This window comes from Lytechinus pictus, chromosome 2 (genome assembly GCF_037042905.1).
Source record: "Lytechinus pictus isolate F3 Inbred chromosome 2, Lp3.0, whole genome shotgun sequence".
NCBI lineage: Eukaryota > Metazoa > Echinodermata > Echinoidea > Temnopleuroida > Toxopneustidae > Lytechinus > Lytechinus pictus.
In genome coordinates, this window is record NC_087246.1 from 47,156,923 (window position 1) to 47,172,055 (window position 15,133).

Genomic DNA, 15,133 nt, shown 5'->3' on the forward strand with positions numbered 1-15,133 from the left:
AAATAAATATACGCACTTGTCTTTTAAAATCAGTTCATTTTAAAATTACTATATTAGTATATTTACTTTCTTGATATCATACCATAAACATACAAAATCCATGTAATATGAATATCATACACACATACATTATTCGAAATTTCCGCTAAATAAACATTTGTTCTGGGGTAGCGTAACAGAGGGGGGGGGGGGGGTAAAGGGTTATGACCGCCCATATGATATTTCAACTATTGAGAAGAAAAGAAGATTAAAAAAAAGAAAAGAGAAAGAGAGAACAAAGGAGAGCTGCGAAAAAATGTACATCTATAGGTCGTCAAATATAGTATAAAACTGCGTCTTACTATAGGTCGTCATGCCCCTATCAAAATATCACACTGGCGCCCCTTCATGCGTTAATAATACAGAACACTACCATTGGTATTGAATTATATATATTTGGGTGTGTGAGAGGGTGTGTGTGTGTGCGTGTGTGAGGATCGGTGTGTGTGTGTGTATATGCTCTCTTTAAACTGTCTACTAGATTAAAGAAGGCATTTTCACATTTTCAACACTCCCTAAAAAATATTTATGACATTTATATACATGATTCTAAAAACAGGACAGAAGGTTTTCTGGAATAAATAAGGTTATGTCGAGCCATTATAACGTTTATAATTGCTTTAAGCTTCAAGCAGCCTTATCGATTCAACAAGTCATTGTAATCATTCTATTCGATGCCCCGTCACATGTTGATATTGATCGTATAATATACACATATGTCTGTCTTGTCACCCAATCGACATCTTGTATTCATAGTCATTATCGTTTAGTTTCTTTATGCTTGAAAAAAAGAGAAAAATCCGTCGGTACGAAGAGAACAAAGAAACGTACTTTTGTACATTGTGTTGGGGCATTATTGTACTTTTCAAACAAAACATATTTACATATTATATTTACAGGTATATTAAACTTGCTCTTAATTACTGATTTTACTTACAAACAATGAATAATCGAAAGTGTAACTTAAAAAAAACTCACCCACAATGCCGACTCACTTTTCACTTTATACAAAACAAACTCAGTATCCTATTTAATTTTGTACGTGAACAGCAGAAGCAAAAACTTGACATTTAAACCATTATTGTGACAAATGTTTTATCCTTATTCATAAAGAAACGTCGCCAGTAATTCATGCTCGTCATGATTCACCCGAGGAGATAAACAAGAAAACTGAAAATGGTAAAAGGACCTAGTTGTATTTGTTCATGGGCTAATAAGACTGCGAAGCTGTATAGCTTAATCCTTCCACTTGACACCCTTTCCTCTTAATTAAGGCGTTTTCGCAACGAATGCGCAGACGCTCTCTGGATCGTAGAGAATCTATTGTCAAATGCCCTTCATGAGAAAACATCCTTTGTCGCAAATCGATGAATCAAAACAAGCAGTGTCGTCCTAGAATCTGGACAAACGACATGTTTGCAATTTTTCGTCAGCTCCGAATCTTGGGAAGATCTCGGTTAACCAATTTTCGACTAAGACCTCTAAGATGTTTTTTTTTATTTGACCGGCATTTTCAAATCCGTCCCATTGCCATTGCGAAATCTCGCTAATAACATGTTGCATTGACGCTTGGTCTAATCTGGTCATTTTGTTTTGCTAAGATGACAAGGAAAATTTCTATCGAGTTTGACATAAATTTTATTTCCCAGCTTTGTGAACCAGTTACATCAAATCTGATTTGAAATCATGTTTCTTGTTTTATATATTCATAGGCATATTCTTACTTCAACGTCATCAAATATTCATAGCAACAGGCGGGTCTGACTAGCATGATAACATAGCATCACAGTGCAAATATACGCCGTGTTTGGTTGTTTGCATCTGATTTGCTTGATTTATTACGGATAATTAGACCCTTCAATTTGGTGTCAGTCTGCGATCTAAATGATTATAAGGTTTGAACGAGGCTAGGTGTGCATACTTACCGTCGTGTGTCCCGCGGCGTTGAGATAATAGGAGCGTAATTGATGAAACAATGCCTCAGGTTCATCAACAGATGAATTGAAAACTGACCTGTTAATAAAATATGTCCCTGGTTTCACGCGATATTAAGGCAAAGCAGCTTACACTCGATGTGCATGCAGTCAGTGGTGTGATGAGCTAAGAAAGGGGGGGGGGTACAATTAATGGCATTAGATGCAAAAAAGAAGACGCGAGCAAGCAAATATTTGATCTCTTTTAAACGAAAATCTAAGTTTTGATCGATTTTGACATGATATTTTAGAAAATAAAAACAATCACATTTCACCATATTTTCTTTCCTTATAGCCTTCATTTTCTCTTTTTTTTTCTTTTCTCGGTCGTGGATCGTTGTTTGATATTGAAAACTCTCCAAAACCAATTCACAAGCCTGGCTGTTTGAAAATAGTTTTTGTTAATTTTTTTTATACTGTCTGAGACGTTCATGTACGACAAGATGTACGAGCTTTGGATACAATAACCTCAACTTCAACCGAACAGAAGATTTATTTTCGGTCATATCTCGTCATTTTCATGAATACTCCTTGTCTTCTCCGGAGCGTTTCATGTAAGGACTTATCAAACATTTTATCCGACAGGTTCTATTTTATCTGACAGTTACCATAGTAACACTGCTTCTTAGCCAATCGACATCAAGGAAAGTTGTCAGATCTGACAACTTGTCTGACAAAAATGTTGATGATTGTCAAATTTGTTGTAGTGCGATATTACACAGAGTGTTGCAAACTTTCATCTTACCTGATTATTGAGTAAGCTAGTATGATGAGAAGACGAATTTGTTTGAATACAAATTATTTCCATCCCTTTTCAAAGGGGTCCTTAATCTAGTTGTAGCTTTGAGCGTGAATGTATTTCAATGCAAGTTTGTTATTTGTTCACCATTTCGGAGCCGCGGAACGCAGTCAGAAAATGGGAACAAAATCTAATTATCGATTCATTAGAAATGGTTTACAAAATTTTATTTCCATCATTATATCACCCTAATGAGTTGTCAATTTTGTGTCTGATGCCATAGATTCACAACTCTTCGTTTTTCATTTTAATCTACTAGATTTTGATTTTTCAAAGGATATACTTTGATGTGAATTCATGAAAGTAGTGTTGCAAATCTCGGCATTTGCCCTTTTACTGTCCTCCATGTCTTCTCGATCCCACTCACGATATGTTTCATTTCGTCCTTTTTGGCTTTGTCCTCTCTTTTACTGTTTTATTTTGTTTGTCATTGTGCTCCTATACTTAATCGCTCTTCTGTAATATTATCCATGAAAATGCATCTACATGTATATTCTTTGGAAAGTATGAAAACTAAATTCTACTATTTCCGCGTTGCTTTAGTTTTTACCTATAAATTATCTTGTGTACTTATTAACAGCTTTTGCATTTTACCTATTACAGGGCCAGCGTTTTCACAAGCTTTTCCTCATTCCTTTTTATTTTATGAAATACACCAAACATGCCAAATAAATTCTTTAATATGATTCTATCGAGTAAAACTATTTTTGTTTTCATGAGTTTCGTTTGTATACAAAGTTAATAACCATGTATTGTAAAAAAAAAAAGATAATACATATTCAATCCACAATCTTTTTCAACAACTCTCCCCCGTGCTTGTATCAAAATGTCCTTTTCATTCTTCCATTCTTTCTTTATTTCCTTGTGTTTTTTCTCTTCCTTTTTCGTACTCTTTTTTTTTTATTCCTTCTTTATTCTCCCTTTTTCTTTCCTACCTCATTTGTCATTATACTTGTTTCTTTTCATTCGGACAACCGAACTGAATTTCTTAACCATCCATTTACTTAAATTTATGGCTGTTTTTTTTACCCGGTTTTGTGATCATAGAGGCCCTCCTCTTCAACAGACACCCGCTCAAGCGAAAATCTCTATTACACTCTAGCTTTAAATATGCTTCAATGGAACACAACTCGGAAGAAACTTAGCAGCAAGATGCTAATTCTAAAAGCAAAATGTAACGGTGGAATATAACAGTATAAAGTGATGACAAGAAAAGGGTCGAGGTTATATCGGCTACGTGATAAGCTTTGGGTATAATATTTGTTCGCTGTTTTCAAATTTGTTTTTCTGTTCGTTCATTTGGTAGGGCTTAGGATGGGGACGGAAAGAAGCGCAATTAGCGCAGACTCGTTAAAGTGTGAACGAGTATTGTCCATGTGAGACCTAATCTGTATACATAGCCCATGGGTCGGCGGACAAAACCCATGTTACAAGAATAGAGATTGATGCATTTCGGATGATGAAATATTCAGTAAAATGAACATATTTTTTAAGGTGATCTTAGATTTTACATCGACCTTTTCATTTACATACCATCATGAGTTCATCTTGACAATCTGGATAGTGCAATACTGCTTTAGAGCCTACTGGAACAGAGTGGATCCTATACAAACCCGGGTCAAAACCCAATAAGGGATGACAGAGGCCCGTATTCTGAACTCGGGTTTAAATTAAACCCTGGTTTAAAGTTGTGGTTTAACTATGGAGAGCCAATTGGGGCACAGATATCTCTTAGTACATATTCAATGTATTAATTCTAATGACACTGAAATTATTCATAACTGTCTCAGAATGATAACTGAAATATTTCGTTTCATTATGAAGCAAAGGGAAACAAAATAGTACATGTAAGAAATATACAATATAAGCATAATTTTTGAGTTTGTGGATCCCCATAATTTTAGCACAGAGTTAGACCATGTTCTAAGATAAACCTGATTTCAGAATACGGGCCAAAGAGTTCAGTAAAACAAAATTTAAGATTGATTAAACTTTCAGGGAAAGTTCACCCTGAAGAAAAATGTGTTGTAAAAATAGCACAAAAAATATATTGGTGAAGGTTTGAGGAAAGTTCATTAAATATTGAAAAAGTTATAAGAATTTAAATTTTGGATTTGTGACGTCATAAACGAGCAGCTGCCCCGTATGTTATATAAAATGCATAAATTTCAATTTTCTTATGGTTCGTGGTGACTTATTTTTGTTTTCTTTTTAGGAACTGGTGCGAAATAATTTGTTTATTGATATACTGAAAGTACAGTAAAATTATTTGCAATTTTCTGGGAAAATGACTTTACATTGATTTTTTCCATTCGATATGTAGGAGAGTTGCTCGCATGATTATGACTTCACAAATCAAATAATTAAAATTCTTTCATTCTTTGATGGATTATTCCCAAACATTCGGCAAATTTTTCTTTTTTTCCTGCTATTTTTACAATCAACTTTTAGTCAAGGTGAACTTCCTCTTGATTTGGCATGGGAGTTTTAATTCAAGTCTTATGTTCATTTGTATTGTTTTTCTCTATCAACAACTTCCCGTTGGGGATGGTCTTAGTCTTTGTATTAAAACTAAAAATAGCAACCAGTAGTAGATCCATTGAGACATTATCACATCAAGCACCCCCCCCCCAAAAAAAAAAAACAGGGGGAAGAGAAAGAGCCCAAGGGAAATGACTTTTTTGGGCGAAAAAGGGGAATAAGGGAAAAAAAATTAGGGGTTGAAATGAGCCATTATATAGCCTTACGTGTTTTTACCATGCTGTAATGGTCGCTTTTATTGACCGCAGTCCGCGGATAGTGCAGTAGCCCGACCTGCCTCGGGCCGCAGCACTCGGCCTGACTGACACGGGGCGCGCGTGCGATAATTCGATGAACAAACGAGAGACGTCTTTAAAATAGCAAATAGAAAAAGAAAAGAAAGACAGGGGCACGCAAGCAGGATGGAAGAGAAGACAGAATGCCGTGTTTACTGAACAAATGTATGATATGTTGATGCGATTCAGAAAACAATATTGAGGTTCATGCTCTCGCCCAAGGGAACGTGAATTAGGATCTCGGAATAACGACAGGGATTAGGCCTCTGCCACGATTAGGGGATAGAAAGAGTAATTCATGTTTAAGACATTAAAAATGAAGATCTATTGTTACACCAACTGAGCACAAAATTTGATTTTACAGCGTCGAACGTATATAGATATATATACAGTATATGTATACCATTGTATGTTATTTGCATGAATTACAAATCAAAACTCGAAAGATTTGTTTTTTTGGGGAAAGTGGAATTACGCCAGGTGACAAATTAGTGATGGTAATTACAGATGAACTTAACCTGAGACCAAATCTAAGCTTTCATTGAAATAATATTTTCTTCCGGTTCTTCATACTATCACTTTCGAGGTTTTGTTGAACAATCAACACTTTAACCTTTACTAAAGCATCACTCCTATCGATGGTGTATGATTTCATAATGCTTCCAGTAAACTGATAACAGATCAGGACCCCATCTTACAAAGAGTTACGACTGATCCATTCAATCGTAACTCTATGGAAATCCATCTGTGTCATAATTTTTTTCTTCAGGAAATTTGCAAAATGTCCATTTTAAACAAAGGAGAACACACCAAATTGTCAAGAAAGCAATGAATTTATGAATATACATCATATCTATATATTTTTTTTAACAAACATGCATTTTATATGTTGACTTTGCTGGCTTTCCATAGTTGCGATTGATCGGATCGCGGGCGTGCCAAAGGTATCTGTTTTCGGGGGGGGGGGGGGCACACAACCATGTTCTTTAATACATGGACCATCCTCATTCTCTCCATTTTCAAATTAAAACACATGTTTAATAATTTTATATTGTCCAATAAAATGCCAACTTGTTTTCCAATCCCATATCTAATCTTCTTTCATAACAAAGTGGACCCCCTAAAAAAAAAAGGGAGAAATGCTACAAAATAACGATGCAAACATCATCAAAACGTGGAAGAGGACAGAAGACACACAGAGGAGAGGGAAAAATGAAGGACAAATGAATTGTAATCATAATCTTTGTGGTAGCTTCTAGGTGCCAGCAAAAAATGATCAGGTCAATGATTAATGAGTTGATTTTTCGTTTAGGTAACTTAAAAAAAAACACCATTTGTATATTCACTTACGTCAATTTCGTTTTATTTCTATATTTTATTTTCAATTTTTGCTATATTTTTTTAATTGCAGATATGATAAGTACAGGGGCGCAGGTCACATGGGCGTGTCTCTTGCTGGATCCCAGACCTCCCCGCAACATAATTATATTGGAAGAAATACGCATTGTGATCTGACCTCTAATCACCCAAATCTTCCGGGTTGGTAACGAATACACGCTCTTGATGACAAACATAATCAAACACACTAAATTGCAAATTTCTCTGCCTAATATGGACATTTTCTATCTCCAAGACGTAATTAATGACTCACATGGAATCAGTGCTTCCATTGTCCGAAAAAGAGGACCACGAAGTTGTAAAATAAGAGTTTCAGACACTTCATAGATAAATCCTCATCGAGACGGCTCTGAATGGGATGGACCCAGACGCCTGTATCTACAAATGAATGATGAAAATGTGGTGATGTATACACATCTCGTTGATGGGAGAAGACATCCGATGAGATCTAACCCACAATCGGTTGGATTTCAAGCTAAGTCTACACCAACAGCTAGCTGATAACAATAAAATTATGATTTAAAAAGTATCAAGGAACCAGGCACTCCAAAATGTCATTATAGCCGGTTAAAGAAAGTTGTTACGTATTTGATTTTTGCTTAATTTAAGTCAAAAAAATAAATCAACATTGCCTCATTTTAGGTCTTAATCGTCAAGAAATGTAATTTATTTAGGAAGATATATATATCAATCCTTATATGATTACAGAAAGTGCATAGAATATCTGTTTTCTTTGGCCTAAAATCTCAAAAGAAATGGCGCTCACAATAATTGTTTATTGAGATACACATCATGTTCTTCAGTAAAAACGTGCTCAAACTCTCCAGTTTCTCAGGTCGGAATATTTGTATGTATGTATATATATATATATATATATATATATATATATATATATATATATATATATATATGAATCAGCTCTCACTCTTCACTCTCATAAACATTTTAGTTATGTATATACATAACTCGTTCATGAAAATGAAAAAAATGCTTATGATGTCCATTTTTCAGAAAGGAAAATCAAACACTTTTTAGCTCGCTTTTTGCGCTCGCATCATTTGATTTGTGAGATAAGTATCCTCTTCATGGGTCACGACAAATTAATATTCCTTATCACATGAAGTTGGTCTCCTACCATTGATTGTTTAGTTAGATATGCATCTTGTTCATGATTACAGAAACTGCTCAGAACGTCCAGACTTTAGGTCTAATATCCAAAATTGAAGCTCTTGCTTCACGCTCGCATTAATTTTTATTCTAACGAGATACATATCTTGTTCGTAAGAATAAAGCAAAATAATTAAAACTAGTTTTGAGTTAGGACTACCCCCCCAAAAAAAAAAATCCTCTTCTAGCGGCAGACCGATCGGGGAAAATGTAGATGAAAATATTTTTTCCACCCCCTCCCAATTGACAGAAGTTGGATCCGCCCGTGGAGTAACACATGTATAACGACTTCAGTCCATATAATGCACTTTCTATTTCAGTATGCAACTGGTCTGATGCCTGTGGGCAAGGTATCAAACTAACACGAGATGAAAAATATAACTGAAAGCCTTCCGATTCATCTCTGCCAAATATCATCAAAAGAACAATTTTCTTCTCGTCGTATCCAGAATGAGTTTGTGATTGAAATGACAATATTTGTGATGGATGCCAAAAGTAATTCCACTCATCGTTTGTATGCCCACGCTGAATATCAATGTATGGGTCCAAGGAGTGTTTTTTGATTGATTTCCATTTCTTTTATCTCAAAACCTTTCCCGCTTTGCATTCCCGATGTAGGACTTCAGAACATAATTCCCCTATATTTCAAATCTCTTTTTGTTTTGCCTGAGGGGACTATGACAAAACACAAGACGACAACTTTCTTCTAACTGCGTAACATTTCTTGTTGTAGACCGTTTTCTGTTTTGCATGCTTCAGACAATTTTGGAGTGGAATTATGCATTCATACCGCGGGCACTTATAAGACTTTTTTTATTATCCGTGTTATAGAGTAATTGGTATAGAATGATATATGAATATTGAGAATGTCTGAAATCAGTAGAGAGTACATTATAATGGAGAAGAACAGTGCATTAACAATTTGGATCAATGTATGTATATTTTATATACACATTTCCACCCTTTCTGCTTTCCAAATACTCCCATAAAGTAGTTTCGGATGGACGAAATAAAATAACAAATAAAGTTAAATCAAACAAGCAACATGCAGGGATTTCTTAAAATCGGATGAAAAATAACGAAGTTTTTATGAATGTGCATAAGAATATGAAAATGCTTCTAAGTACCTAACCCATGCAAACCATTACCCCCCCCCCCCTCCACCTTCATTTTTTTGCACACTGTAGGTGTCATAACGAAATCAGTGAGCCTGATTTTCCCGCCTTTTTTTCTTTAAAAACGGCAAGGGGATTCGAACTCCACTCCCCTTCTTTGGCCAGCGGGCACTGCATGGCGTTGCATGTAGCTGAATGGTATTTATTGATGGTTTTTACCGTGTTTTGCCAGCCCCCGAACCCAGAACATCAAGCGCTATCGATTCCCTCCTCATTTCCATTTTCAGAGCACAAAATCGATACACTGCTAAGAGGCAATCGGACGATCGTTTGTCGGTTAAAGGTTCGTCCGGGTGAGTCTCCATTGTTTTTGTTTTTCCCCATTCTTTTAGGCCTCATCCAAGAACTTACTTTTTCCCTAAAATTGTTAATTCAGCACATTTGGGGGTATTCCGTCGTTTTTCACCTCATGGGAATATTTCCTTTGATGTATTAAAGTCATCAGCATAATTGTTTTATGAAGAGTCAACTGTCATAATAAACATCATTGCGATACCCCCCGAATCAGCATTTGCAGAGGACATTGATAATTGCCCCCGAAGACCCCAAGTCCCACGGAGAGGATTGTAGACGAAGGTAACCTATAGTTACTGACTGGTTAAAAGTTAATAAATAATAAGAGTGAATATCTCATATCGTTAAGCCCAACATCACTCATTGAATATCAAAGAAAAGTAAAAAAATTGAAAGACAGGGATGAAGAGATAGAGAGAGAGAGAGAGAGGGAGAAAGAAAAAGAGGGGGAGAGAGAAGGGGAGAGAGGGGGAAAGATGGGGGGGGGGGGGAGGGAGAGGCGGGTCATGACCCAGATGAAGAAAGACAATCCGAACAGAATAGAAATGAAATGAGACGGAATAAAATATTTCCTGCTTGCTAAGGTGACAAGTAAACAAGTGGCGACGCGATGCGTTCGCCTTCCCCCATAAATTTGACAAATGGCTAGCAATCCATCTTATTATCTATATTTTAATCTCATTCCTTGTCCTGCTAGGATGTTTCTCCTCAGGTGCTATCCGGTTAAAGAATTCCGAATCCTGTTAAATTCGGGAACTATTAGCCGGAGTAACTGTACGGAGGGCAGTGCACAGAAAGGCGAAAATAGCTCTTACATTTAATCAAGCAAATATTAAAACGGTTTAAAGCACCGGAGTTTCCGTTTGCGCGATCCGAGGTTAATCCGGAAAGTAGGGGGAGGATTGTGGTTAATTAAAGGCACTTGCTCTGCTATGTGAAGAGAAATAGAAGCATATGTCCGCCATCATCTTCAGCTCAATTACTCACTCTTCTCTAGAAATATATACTTCGATCTAATTAATCCGTAAACCACCTTTAACCGGATATAAATTGTATTTGAAAGGCATATACGGACGGTATATAGTTTCAGAAGAAATTGCACCCGGACTCCGGTCAAGCAGACACTGTCCTGCTCTCATAAGAAGTTCAGATGACTCGTTTTGAGATTGTATACAGATACGATTTCTTACTTAAAATTGTGCTGAAGTGCAATAAAGATTTATAACATTATTAATATACAACAACATCTACAGCAATAGATTCATGTAGGTCAGTATATAAGAATGAAAGTTTTGTTTATTTTCAGAAAATAGTTTTATGATCACCATGAAAAAAACAACTTTGAGAGCCGATGTCGTCACAAATACCTTAGTATATCTTTTATATGCTATTATTTACAATTTAAATTCAAATTAAATTGTCTACTTACTGTACATCTTGGTTGATCCCTTTTAGAACAAATATGATAAAAATCATCACATCTACTGTAATTTAGTGAGGAAGTTATTAATTATCGAATCAATAAAATTGAAAAATTATATTTTTTTAAAAACAAAACAAAACATAACAAAACGATTAGTGAGTTTGTGTATATCATCCCTCATTTGCACACTACACTGTGTGCATGCATATAAGTGTTATGTGAAGATAAACAGAGATTTGAAAAGTCATGTAGGTGTTATTTCACTTTGATTTTTATCTATTAACTCAACTTGTTGTAGGAGAGACTTGGCATTTTAAAATAGTGATAAAGGCGATTCTAAGTAGGGGACAAAAATAATTCATACTCGTATATTTCGTTTTTTTAACAAGTATGACGTCTTTTTTAACTCCCGCTCTGATTTTGTCAGAAGTACAGAGCCGTCACTGCCTTAAAGTCGTTTTGTAGAAAAAGTTCCCCATTATTCTATGCATCTTCTCATACAGGGGTTAATGTCTCTCAATACCTTCGACTCATGCATCAATAATAAATACTTACTAAAAAGAACGGTTTCAATAGGAAGACCTTGGAGTGGTTCAAGAGTTACAGGAAACGATGTGTATTTTTAAATGAGTACGAATCTGAATCACGTAATATTTGTAATGGTGTACCACAGTGAAGACTATTGGGCCCGCTGCTTTTTATCATTTGCATTTAATGGTTTCTATAGATCATAGAACTCCTTTAGCTAACAAACATTCACTTAATAATTTTGATATTCTAAAGACTACTAACATGATATTCAGCAATTTTTTTGGATTCGTTACCTTTTAATATTGTACTTGATAATGCTCAATTGAATCAAGTTTTGCACACTAAATTCTTGGGGGTAATAGCTGACAACCATTTTACGTATAAACTGCACATTGATAACATTTGTAAAGTTATTTGAATTCGAGAAATATTGGTATCATACCACAATCCATATTACATATGCTTTATTCTTCATTGATTTTACCATACCTAAATTACGACCTTCTTCTCAGTAGAAATACTCTGCGAACATTAACATTTTATATTATAAAAGAGGATTATTCATATAACTTGCTCACCCTTTCTGATCCTTTATTTGTCGAACATAAAATCCTCATATTACGTATCTATATATAATGATGACAGTTTACTCTATTGTTTTTCACGACATGTTTCTTTAAAAAAAAATCAGAACGTTCATAAGTACCAAACTAGGCAGTCAAATGTATTCCATTTACCTCTTTTGAGCACATCAAAGTAAAAGAAATAAATCAATCTATGAAGGACCTAAATTATGAAATTCCATTGATGGTGTCCCTTCCCTTCTCTCAAAATTTGTATATTGAAAGTATATTGAAAAAAAAATCATACCTATGATCGCGTCAAAAAAAAAGCACAACAAATCGTAATCACAGCTCCGGTTAATTTTCTTATTTTTTTCTAATCAAAATTCTTGATAATTTTGTGCGCTCACTACATTTATATTTCCTTCTACTCTTCTAATTATTGTGTAATCCATATACAGCTTTCGTCTTTGTTTTCACGTAAAAATTATGTTTATTCTCCGTTTCTTCCCCCCTCGCACATCACGCATCTCTCCATTTTTCATGCCATCATCTTTCTGTCTTTGTCCTTGTGATCTCTGTTGGCAAATACGACATGTATTGATAGGTTACTTGTTTTCTTTTTCAGGTATATAAGTTTGTACTATCATATGTGACATACCACCCCAAAACCACCAATAAGTCGCTAGGTAAGGTTCTCTGTCAATAGCCACAATAGCAATTTAGTCTCCAAAATCCAAAAATTGACAAAATAGCTTATCTGAAAGAGCAATTCATTTCTTCATACTGTGAAAATTTGTCATTCTCAAGCTTGAGTGAACCCCAAACTTGTTTTCTCCTTATTTTTCAGCTCTTGCTGAATTTCTTCTGCATTCAATCAAGTACTTGTAATGGTTATTGTTGGTCAATTTGTCATTTTAAAGCTTAGGTAGTGAATTTTCAAGCTCAATAAGAATCTCAATATTCATTTTGGACGAACTATTGTTGGTTTTGGGGTGGCAGGTCACCTATGAGTAGCCCACGATATACAAGTTATGCTTTCTCCGTGTGCTTCTTCACATAAATGCAATACACAACGCTCTTTTAGTGATGTTATATTTTCGGTAATAAGATGTTTAACGTATATATATATTTATTGTGATGATTGCATAACGTATTGACTTGACTCTATTTACTTGATTTGTATTTTTTAAAATGAAATAAAGGAAATTTTATGCAATCGTCACACACAGAAAAGCGGCCCCGAATCGACCAATGATATGGCATTCGAAATGACGTAATAACTTTTATCGGTATTGAGTCGGTTTCGTTGGTGGGACTGAGCATGCGCAAACTCCCTGGTACTGCAGAATCTCAAGAAAGAACCGAAAAAAAGAACAATGGACTTGTAAACAAAGGCTTGGAACACGAAGAGAAGAAGAAGAAGGGGTGACTCACCCGGGCAAGCAGCAGCCCGGCAGAGTCCCGGTTGTATGGCCTCAGGTGGGCTTAGGATACGGAGCTTTGGCCCTCCACTTACGGGGATAAACTGATAAATTAGGTAAAATATGACGCGATTTAGACATGATTCATTCATTCAGAGTCCATCCGTCTCATACACGGTTTTAGGAGGAATTTGGCTAAATTACTTGCTGGAATGGAGGTGTTTTGTTCCCTGAGTTTGATAATGGAGCCAAGAGTTATCTTATCAATTTCATTCAACCGACGCATTGTTGGTTGTTGCATTTCGCCAATTCTTTCCTCTCGAACACAAGCTTATATTTTTATGTTGAAACACAAACACACACACAAAATTCTAGAAACATTGTTTTAGTTATTTTGAAGATGTTCGAAATCTTGAATATGATGAGGTGACTCCAGAGGTAGTGTTCCCTCGTACACAATGTGGCATGGTTAACTGGAAAACATTGAGGAAGGAATATATGCGTGTATGTGTGGGTGTGTGTGAAAGGGTGAGCGTGTGAAGGTGTGTGTGGGTGTGGTGGGTGTGTGGTGCGCGTACTGGGTGTTTGTGTGTGTGTATGATGGGTGTCAGTGTGTATGAGGTTTGAGTGAGTGATCGTTAATGTATGTGAGGGTGCATAATCTTGAAGTATTCATTTTTTCTTAGTTTTTTTTTAAGGCATTTCCTTCCATCATTATTTGCTTGAGTGGTTTGCAAATATAAATTGTCGACTGCTGTCTTTAAAACAGAATGAAGATATGTAAATTAATAATTGTAATTATTTACCTTGAGTTTATGTCATGTATTTTGGATGATATCCTCAATAAAGCATGTTGAATAAAGTCTTCGTTGTGATGATGCACTGTAAAAAAAAATTAGTAGAAATTACTTAATAAAATTGTGGCAAAAAATTGCCTTAATTTTTTCAAGTATTTATGACTTTGGCAGTTTTAAGTAAAATTTACTTATTTTCTTTGCTTCCATTTTACTCAAGAAAATTAAGTTACAATAACTTAATTCAATTAAGTAAAACAATCACTAAAATATTTGAAAATATCAAATGGGGGAGTGGATGGACTTTCGTGATTCGAAAGTCCGCTCCCCCATCGTCCCACTTTTGGTGGCATCATTTTCATTTTATACATGTTTTATCCAAATATTAGACTTTGTGAATTGTCACTTACCTGTACATGTATAGGTACTGACATTGATATTTATACGCGATCGTTTCATTCTTATAAATAAAACAGTGAGAATAATTTTCTGCTAAATGACTATTTAATGTTGCCTTTTCTTTGATTCAACAAAAGAATACAATAGTTAGCACACCCTTATCCAAAACAATTTTAAACACAAATAGAAATGACAGTTATTAAAAAAAAAAAACATTTACTTGCTCTAATGAATATTCATGCATTATTTAAATATGGCGTTAATTGAAAATATAAGTACATTCAACATGATTTTATAAGTAATAATCATCTTTGCCTAATTGAGTTAGATTTACTCAA

The 15,133-nt window shown here is 35.2% G+C and overlaps 1 protein-coding gene across 1 annotated transcript in view; it reads right to left on the bottom strand.

Annotated features, from left to right (window-relative positions):
* LOC129278763 (transcriptional repressor scratch 2-like) overlaps window positions 1-15,133 on the bottom strand; it is a 33,099-nt gene that overhangs the window by 17,022 nt on the left and 944 nt on the right. The window contains exon 2 of the mRNA XM_064095668.1: window positions 13,616-13,706. Coding sequence (XP_063951738.1) covers window positions 13,616-13,706 — 91 coding nt within the window. The remainder of the gene's footprint in view (window positions 1-13,615; window positions 13,707-15,133) is intronic.